This window comes from Plutella xylostella, chromosome Z (assembly GCF_932276165.1).
Source record: "Plutella xylostella chromosome Z, ilPluXylo3.1, whole genome shotgun sequence".
NCBI classification, from domain to species: Eukaryota; Metazoa; Arthropoda; class Insecta; order Lepidoptera; family Plutellidae; genus Plutella; species Plutella xylostella.
This window is the reverse complement of record NC_064012.1, coordinates 9,382,008-9,392,289: the sequence shown is the minus strand read 5'-3', so window position 1 is coordinate 9,392,289 and position 10,282 is coordinate 9,382,008. Positions and strand designations below refer to the sequence as shown.

General features: G+C 38.2%; 1 protein-coding gene across 1 annotated transcript in view; it reads right to left on the bottom strand.

The window, feature by feature from the left end:
• Positions 1-119: 119 nt before the first annotated feature.
• The window catches only part of LOC105389672 (ecdysone-induced protein 78C), a 45,075-nt gene continuing 34,912 nt past the window's right edge, over positions 120-10,282 (bottom strand). Inside the window, exons 6-9 of the mRNA XM_011560829.3 lie at positions 7,384-7,550; positions 3,361-3,477; positions 2,856-3,035; positions 120-2,423 (exon numbers count right to left, since the gene is read on the bottom strand). Of these exons, the coding sequence (XP_011559131.3) occupies positions 2,169-2,423; positions 2,856-3,035; positions 3,361-3,477; positions 7,384-7,550 (719 nt within the window). The 3' untranslated portion in view covers positions 120-2,168. The remainder of the gene's footprint in view (positions 2,424-2,855; positions 3,036-3,360; positions 3,478-7,383; positions 7,551-10,282) is intronic.

Genomic DNA, 10,282 nt, shown 5'->3' with positions numbered 1-10,282 from the left:
ACTTTTAAATATTATTAGTTACAATATAACCTATCTACAGCTAGCCTAGTGCAGAACCTAACTACCATGCGGTGAATAAGCGATACTGGAGTAGGGTTGGGGTGTGAAATAAAAGAGTGTTTCGTAGGTACCGTGAAATGAAGTAGATAGCTACTTGTGATATTTATTTTAAAATACAGAGTTTCTATTTAATTATGTTTAAATAAATTCGCTATGACGGCATTACAGCCGAGTAAGTATTTAGATATAATAGGTATCTAAACTATTTTACGACGTCGGTAGGTATACATTTAGCAGAAAATTTCTGTGTTTTAGAACTAAATAGTACCTATGAAGTTATCTAACTACATTATAATATAATGAACCAGACACTCGACATATTAAACTATTTCAATTACGGATTAAAAATATTATTAGATAAATGCAGTTTGTAGGTAGTATAACAAGAACTTAGCAATTTTACTAATAAACTACTTAATGTTCGGATGAAATAATTAACCTGTTTTTTGTAGCTAGAGCCCTTCCGTTTATAGATTAATTTATTATGTAGTAGGGACTAATTTAACCATGTGACTAGTTGCATGGGGCGTCGGGCGGCCAGTCGGCCATGTCGAGGGCAAACGATACAAACAATACTATTATTGGTGAATCAACAAATCACTTCTGTACCAATTTTATTATCCGTCAGGAAAAACAGTTATAAACTAAATACCAAAGTAGGTAAAAAAACTATAAAAATCAACAGTAAAGTACCCAGTATAGAACTATTACAAGTATTAGGTACAACCAATAACAAAAAAATGCGATAGGCAAGCACCTAACTTAAATAAATTCAGACTTAAAAAAATATTCCAAACATAAACAGTACTTGGTTTGGTAGTCAGTAAAATAATTTGGACCTGAGCATAGGTCTAGCGCAGACAGAACCTAAAATGTTGGTACAATTGCGCTAAGCCTAGGCACCGATCTCTTCTACCAACCTGTTGGTACAGCCAGGATCGATACAAACTGAATAATCAATAATGCATATTAGTTAAATTATAAATCAATTTAATAAATGCATTTCTTTCTGAATTAATTTGCAAGTATTTGATTTGGTTCATGCACGATGCAAATTAAAATATATTTATACTAAAAAAAACTTATTCCTACAATACCTAAGTCCTGCCTGTACCAACTTACCATTATGGCCGTTCCAATATGTGTTCAATCGGTTAATTCGGTCAGCAGTCGAAGTCGTGGCTTTTTGACAGATACACGTCGCTGTAGAGGAAATTAACCGACCGGTAATGCACAGGAGGTCACTCCAGCGTCACGTAAACGAAGCTTCAGAGCGCTACTTGGTCTAGCCACGACTCTGTCTGGTTACCTATTGAATGGTAGCTCTCTGAAACTTCATATTTCGTCAAGAGTGCCCCCCGGAACGTACCACGCACCGCGCGGTCCGCTGTAAAAACGAACTCCTATTGTCATAAATTTTTGTGCAATAATGTCCGACCTGTCTATTGATTTATTTGTAAGCACACTATTGCAGCGGCCATCATCGAAACTTAATGGAATAATCTAAATAAATCTAACTCTTCTTAAACTATATAAATCAAAATGTCAATAAACAGAATCGTCTGTTTCAAACTACAACCGTCGGTACCAATGGTCGGTGGGTCGAAATTTTAGCCGATAGATCTAAAAATAGTCACGTTGTTTACCTTCACTGTATTTATTTGCTTCAATAGGGGCCCAGAAACTAGGGACATCCATAAGTCTCGGGTTAGTTAGATGATCGGATGTAAGTAACAAAAATATTGATGACGATTTATTAGGTTGAAAACCTGATGAATTTAGATACAATTTCATGAAAAAATCCTAACCGACCAATTTGCACCGCGACGGAAGCAGTTTCCACAGCCATAAAAGTCTTTGCTAGAACTTAATCGAAAAAAATATAATATAAAAAAAGGAACAGCAAAATCAGTTCCGATTCCTTCCTCGCATCAGTCCGCAATAAGCCACCATAGCACCAATCCAACATAAACTATTACAGACCGGTACAGTGGGTAAGTATATAAATTAACAAGAGATAACAAAACGAATCACATAGGTATCATTGCAGTGAAAAAGGTAAACGAAACAAAAGAGATTCACTGTGGCGACGAATTGTGTGACGACGCCTACTCGCAGCCGGAGTATACAGGCTGCATGCGGGTGGCGGGGGCGGGGGGCTTGGGCTCCTCGGCCGGCTCCGCGTTCTTGGTGATGTCGAAGATCTCTGCGAACAGCGGGGGCAGGGCGAGCAGCTGCCAGTGGTCGCGGCACCAGTCCAGGGCCTGGTGGAACCGCGCGCTCAGCTGCCGCGCCTCGGCGATGGCCGCCAGCACCGCCTCCATGCGGTCCGGGGTCGTGCTGGTCGTGCCGCCCGCTGATAACTGGGGGGCGGGAAGTTACTTTGTTATTTTATGGTTTGTGTAATTAGGTATGGCGGATTTTGATGGGGCACTAAGCAGAGACGAGGTCTCCTACCTACCTACACAATTATGTCATGAGGAGCCATAAACCATAATATTAGGTATTGTATATGGGTACATATAGCTTCTGCTAAAGTTATACCTAAACATCCCTTCAGAACTTACCTCTAACCACTTCATCTGGTATACTATCAGTATGTATAAGGCATGTCGAAAGTACGAGTAATAGTAAAAAAACCTCTTGTTTAAAATGAAAGATTTACATGCTCTGCCTAGCTCAGGATACCCATGTGATGTCCCCACATAATGATATTATACTCGCAAGCAATGAAAAATGACATAGGTGGAACTCTTTCAATGCTCAATGTACCAACTATCATGAAAAATACTTACGCAGTACTTGAGCGCATCGAGCATGATGTCATGCAGCATGTCCATGCGCTGCATGTCGGTGAGCCCGACGCGGGAGGGGCTCAGCAGCAGGGCGCCGCAGAGCAGACCGACCTCGTCCTCCGTGAGCTGCAGGTTGTTCACTGTACGCATGTACGCGATCTGCGCGGCGGCTAGGCCGGCCTGGGGGAGATACGAAGGTGAGTCATGAGTGGGTTGGAAAGTACGTAATGGCAGGGTTGCGAAGTCACATTGATGAAGAAATTTCGTTGGCACATTGGCAATTCGCTGATTGGTCCTGTAATACAAGAGCGCTTGGACCACGAGTCTACGTACACATTACGAGTAGCAGCCGAACTGTTACTAAGCCAGAGCGTACTGCTTTCATCGTGAAAATAGGACTTTGAAAAGCACATAGGAAGTTCCTAATAAACAATAACTACTTAAACCATTAATTGTCATCATTACGTGTGCAAATAAAGTTTATTCTATAGTATAGTATACTCACATCACCATAAGCAGTCTCCAGCTGGTACTGGTAGAACACGGAGCCGTCGTCGAAGACCAGCTGGTTGGCCGAGGCGAAGCGCGCGGCGCGGGTCACCCACACCTCGAAGAAACCCAGCTGCGGACAAACAACAAACTATATAGCTCTAGAGTCTAGACGATCATTGTGATTTGACTACAAAACTGAAAGGTAACCAACATCAGCCGATATAGCAGTCCACTGCTCGAAGAAACCCAGCTGCGGACAACAACAGCCAAGCTAGAGGGTTCTGTGATTGGACGGCAAACCTGAACAGTCATCATCATCATAAGCCTGTAGCAGTCCACTGCTAGACGTAGCTGCAATGCCGATCTATAGCTTTCCGCATCCAATCATTCAATCCAAATCCAATCCTTTCGCAAGTCGTCACCATAGCTAGCCGGAGAGCATCCTACTACGATGAACAGTATTTCACTATAAAATACCCTGGATTTAGGGCGTCTTTCCACCAGAGGTGTGCTATGCTACGTTGCTATGGATGCATTTGATATCTACCAAGCACATTCATCACATGGGGTGCACATAGCTCTGCTCACGTAGCCCTGGTGGAAACGAAATTATTTCAATTCATCGCAGCAAAGCATAGCACATGTCTGGTGGAAATGCACCCTTACTCTGGTATGAGAAACATTTTTAATCGTGGTTCGCGTAAATTCTGTAGGTTCAGTATTTTTGACAAAATTCGTTCAGTTTCAACCTTTATTGCCAACCTAGGGTAACCAATACTTAGGTAGTTAAATTAACCCAACTACCAGGTAAACGATGCGTAGTTTCCGACTAAAATATGAACTAAAATATGACTGAAATTTCTCTATTTGATTACCTACCTAGCGCAGTTTGCAATGTAAATATTTATTAAACGTTCGAGCTTTTACATCCGCTTTGATACCGATCGTCCATACTGTTTCATAGCTTACATATAGGTAAAGCTGCACAATACATATTATAGGTGGCATAATACTACTTTTCAAAAAGTACGGTCAGGTGCATAAGTAGGTAGTTATACACTTTTGTTCCTTGTCACACTAGCTAAGTAACAAACTGTTAATGTTTTAATAGGCAGTTTGTGAGTTTGAAAGGTAAAAAAGTGTACTGCTACTTATGCAGCTGACTGTACATCATACTGCAATCACTGTAGGTACTCAGTTAAAATTATATTCGGCTAAAAATGGTGGACATGAAAACACTTTCAGTCCATCCTGTAAGAATAAGAAGACAGCCTTCACATGCATGCACGTGCCACCGCAGTAACTACCTTATTTTATATTGCTTTATTATACATATTCAATTTATCTGTTACCGGGAAAACTCGGATAACATTGTTGCAAAGATAAACCTATTCATTTTATTGTAAAGCTAGAAAATTGATAATCCTTTTCCATTTGCATTTCTAGTGGCTCGTGTAAACTTAAAGCTACGTACTAAGTTTTACGCATGTGATTAATGGCTTGAGAAAATATTAAATGCTCATGTTAATAATATGCTCAGTGAATTTATGCAAATAACTAAATACAAGTACACGCGTGTCTTAATAATGTTAAATTTGAAGCTCTTGTTTTTTCTACCACCCGATTAACTTGGATAAGTAATCGATTAAAACTATTATTTTTTGCTGAGTTAAAATTTACCTTCTTTTATTAACACCAAATTAAAATGTAGCTATATTAAAAAGGTAGATACATTAAGGTAGCGCTGCGTTAAACTGAAAGTACTAACCTACATCTCAAGAAATAATAAAACATTACGTTAATATTTCAATAATATTAAATGAATGCATCGTAAGATCTTCGCCTTAAGATGCACTGACTTTGTAGACTCGCAACACCTACGCGCCGCCCGCCGCCGCCGCCCGCCGCCGCCGCCCGGCGCTCCGCCCGCCCAGCCCGTAGCTACCTGAAGGCTTACACGAGCGTCATTATAACCTCTCTCGTTAGGAGCAAACTTGGTTTCGCACCATAGAATATACATAGGTAACATGGTAAGTATTGCAGCAGCCTACAGAACATAATTAAATATGTATAGTGTCTTAAAGTAGAAGCTTCTATTAATAGGTTCTAATTATAAAATGAAAAAGAGCCTCGAACCACGTGTACGTACTTAGGTTAAAATTACTCAACTACCTACACATTTTATTTTATTATGCACGGTGCTTCTGAATACAAAGTGAATATAATATGTATTTCCGATGCTGTCCTATTGGAGCTCGGAAAATATTTGCAATTATTTTATAGCAGCTGAAAAGAGGGCTTTATGTGCAACTATGTGACACGATGTGAGAGGTTAAAGGGAATATTTAATCACGACCGTGTGACGACGCGCCGCTAAAATCACATTGACTACCGATCACTGCATATTTACGAAATACCCGACATACACACTCGCAAAATACTGAAAACTACCTCTATTTATTTATTTACAAAGTTGCTAAACCAGATTTCCAAGCATCGTAAACAAGTGCATGTCACTTGTTTACGATGTTTTACACGTATTTTAATAGGTAGGCATGTACTTATCTTTCGATATTTTCGCTATTTAGCTAAGTAGGTACTTATGGCCGTTCGGTCGATATATATCATTTTGTAGATTTCTTTGTTCAATATAATTACGATAACTAATACCTAATAACATTGTAGATAATTAGTTGAAAGGTAGGAAAGCCCCATAAACCCCAAACATAAACTTCCTAAGCTAGCCTGTAAAGTTCTGTACTGTTAATGTAACTAGCTTTTCCTGTAATTTACAAAGTGCTGTTTCAAATACTGAATGCAAGCTTACAAAGAGAATTCTAAGTTCGACCAGGATCGACTATTGCTTAGGACTTTCTAAGCATAGGATTTACGTGTTTATGGTATTATCATGTAGGTATCGATTAGAACGCAGTAAGTAGAAATAATTAATTGCTTGATTGACCCGTTTAACAGTTGCAGCGAGTGAGCTCGGTAGGGTAGTTTAGGAAACATCAGCTTATCGTAACTTCTCGGACGCATTTTTCCATTTAAGTACATCAGAGAAGGTGGATAAGATCTTGGGAGACAATAGATACAAAAAATACATAATAACGCAATAAAATTAAAAGGATGGTAGTTGGAGGCATCAAACTGTGCGTAAGTTAACCTCTGCCTATTCCGTAAGAAATCATCTACATTACTAAAAGGAACGAAAGATTATGCAATATTGTATTGTATGCTTGGGCACAATACACTCGATCAGATAATACTTAAATACAATAAGGATATGCGAAGCTCACCTACTTAAATAACTATTCAACAGCGAGTTGAGTTAGTCTTTCAGGTTAGCCGATATGCATCTAGTGATGTTCTGAAATAGGCAGGTAGGCTGAAGATGAATACATTCGCTAATATTAACATAAAGAACGCGTAGCAGGGGTCAACTTAAAAATAGATTTGCGTCGCAAGGGTTTGATTTTCGCAATGGCTGGCAGTAAGCCGCTTCACCAAGACATTAGCCAAGCTTTAATTATACAGCAGCTTTAAAAGTAATACATATGTATAACTCAACAATAAGGGTAACAGACAAAGATAAGGATGAAATTGCAGGAGATCTAACAGAAAGGTGTAACATGTAAAGCACAGCAACAGGGTTACTACTGAAGAATCGCATCAGAAATGAGGTAACTAGATAATTAACAAATTTTAATTCGTCATTCTAATCTTATTTAATTCGTCATAGAACCTTACCAACTTAGGCACCATATCTCCGAAGGCGGTCAAGACCAGATCCGAAGTGGTGGCCATCACCGCGAAAAAGCATAAGTAGATTCTAGCCAGATAGACCAACCACCCGGTAGCAATTAAATAAGTACAAGTAATACAGTATTGTCGCGTTCCTTGAGAAAAGCCTGTGTCCAGGATAGTAGAGAACTTGTAGCCACCGCCGCGCCTCTATGCTATAACTGAAGCTTCCTCACCTTAATGAGTTGTCCAGCATATTAGGCAACTTGTAGCTGCTATAATTGTAGCTTACCTTAATCAGAATGAGCTGGTCATCTTGAGGCAGCAGATAGAAGCCGGGCAGCTTCTTGGCGAACTCCACCACCTGCTGGATCGCCGGCGTCATGCGCACCGCCATGGCCGCCCACAGCAGAGACTTCGTCTTGGGCGCGTCCGTGCTGGAACTCGCCGCCTCCTCGCCTGGGCAGACAAGGGTGGGTATTATTATAAGTATTTTATCTTGTGTAAATGGTTATAAGTAGGGTCTTATTCATAACTATATTTGGTTCTCAATGACGTGATAATATTATCCCATTCATTCCCTTTTAGTGTTTCAAAATACTCCTTTCATAAAAACAACGTATTAAAATTATAACTGAAGTTAAAAAGTTGACAAAGTGGCGCTTCCTGGGCTCGCTTCGCCTTAAAAGGTTTCCTCTTGGATGTAGGACCTAATTACACCACGTCCGTTGCCATGAATAAGGTATTTAAAATAGTTTTAAAGAATTTCAAACTTTTCCGTGGTAATTTTGTATTTTACCCTTTTGTTCATATCGTGAATAGTGTAATTATCCTGACTATGTAAGTATATTTCATTAAAGAATAGTTAAACAAAAAAAACCAATGATTTAAAAATGTACTGAAAAAAACTAAAAAGTTAATACAACTGCTGAAAAAAAATCTGATTCTAAAATAAACGCACGAAAAAAATATTAAAACTGTATCATCCTTCGGCGTATCTATACGGATTACTACTACTACTGATTGCTAAAATAATTAAATTACTAATCCAGTCAACCTCCGGCGATTTTTTTTATACTTATCTCCAAATTACTTAGTTTTCCCTGGCCTCTAGCCCTACCTAATTAGCCCCGCTTACAAATATCAAGTGGCTCTCAGATCAGGTGTCCGGTTGCCATAGCGACCACGTGGGAGCTTCCCCCAAAGCGCCAAATAAAAATAATGAGGTGTTTAACGAAAACAATAGGCTAGATACTCGAGATAATGTGTAAACAAAGTTCGATGGCTGGAGACGGGCAGACTGGCTGCAGACGTAACGGAGGTGTTATACACCTACGGCCCACTCGTCGCGACTGTCTGTCGGTCCATTGCCTCGATGAAGGTCGGGATGACAAATTAGATAAGGTCAATGATAATTGATAAATCAGATGTAGTCACAACAGTGCTAATACCTAGTAATAAAGTAAAGACTTCTCCTATAATATACAGTGTTCTACCAAAACTTTGACCACGAAGGACTTTATTGAGATCAGTCTAATAAGCAGATTCTAATGCAAGTGTACTATTCCAATAAGTATGAATAAATAGTATGGTTAATGTTATAATTACGTGTTAGCGGGACCTCTGGGTAATCGTCGCAACCAAAACAGAGGCAGCTAAGACTGTTTCCTACCATACGGTACCAGTTGGCTTGACTCCTTGTTGACTCACAAACACACATTTTAGCACACCCGAGTCCACATTTTTCTATAAGTACGACTGATGAGTATAGACTTAAATTTCCGGGTGTGTATGATACAGCAAGCCAAGAATTTTCGTCTACTAGAACACACCTAAGTATATAAACACTAAAAAGTGTGTGAATCAGGCTTTAACGTATATTATCTGTCAGATAACTGCAAGTTAAGCGGAATTTGAGTCTAGAACGCAGTGTTTTCATTGGCTGAGTTTCAATTACGTAAGTGTAACTTTAAAAAGTGGATATTTGTGCTTGTAATGAGTTTAACAAGTACACATATTAATATTAATAACACTTGTAAAATATTAAAATAGTAACTTTAGTTTACGTAGGTAAGCATAACTAAGTAAATTATTCGATTTGACGGGGTGGAAAATGCATTCCCAAAATATCTTGATGTGTCTGACGCAAATACGTACAATGAGCAATCTCATATTAATGAGCATATTGATTTGTACTATAGTGAGGCTAACCCTCTATGCAAAGGTTAAGTTATCTGTGGAAATTCATAATTTAGTGAGTGTGATATTAGTTTGTATGAAATATAATTTATTTGGATTTTAACAATGTATAAAATTAATAAGATACCTACTTCCTATTAGGTATACTTCAAATTATTTAATGATCGGTTTATTTTAAAACAATTTAAACAAAATAATTGTAAAATGAATATAATAATATGTATATTATGTAGGGTACTAGGCAAATACTAACCCCCTTATTCATAGAAAAGTTACAAGACGTTTTAACTAATATACTGTTTTGTCCCTTTCTGTCAAAGAACAAATTGTTCTTTGTCGGAGAGGGACAAAACAGTTTATTAGTTAAAACGTTCTGTAACTTCTCTATGAATAAGGGGGTTAGTCTATAAACAAAATACCGACGGAATTCCTAGGTGCACCTAGACTATTTCAGCCATGTGCTTTGAGCTTGCATAGTTTACGTAGAAAAATATAAACGTTATAAAAATGTGAGGAAATATTTAACACAGTAAACTTTACAAAGCTGAGCTTTTAGTTCATCCGCAACTTTTTAACGTTAAAAAGTTTTATATGAAGGTACATATTAGTCTGGTACCAGAAAATATGAAACTAGCGAAAAAGTTTTAGGTACCTACCCAACCGAATAATAATGAACGGGTTCCGTACTTAATAAGTGTTAATTTAGACAATAACTAACCTAACTTAGGTAAATGCAACTTTTAAATGTTATTTATTGTTCGGTATATGGATCAACAAGTTTATAAGTTAAAATACATCAAAATTAGGAACTAAATAATATATAGGGGAAAGCTTTCCTCGATTTCATTAGAGTTGGGACTGGTCTAGATTCTAGACCCTAGAATATGAAGAAAAAAGAATGCTAGATATTTTTTTTTACTAAGCATTACTAAATTATAATTATTTTACGGATGGACCCTATTTTATATGAATTGCGGTTCAGCTAATGTTTG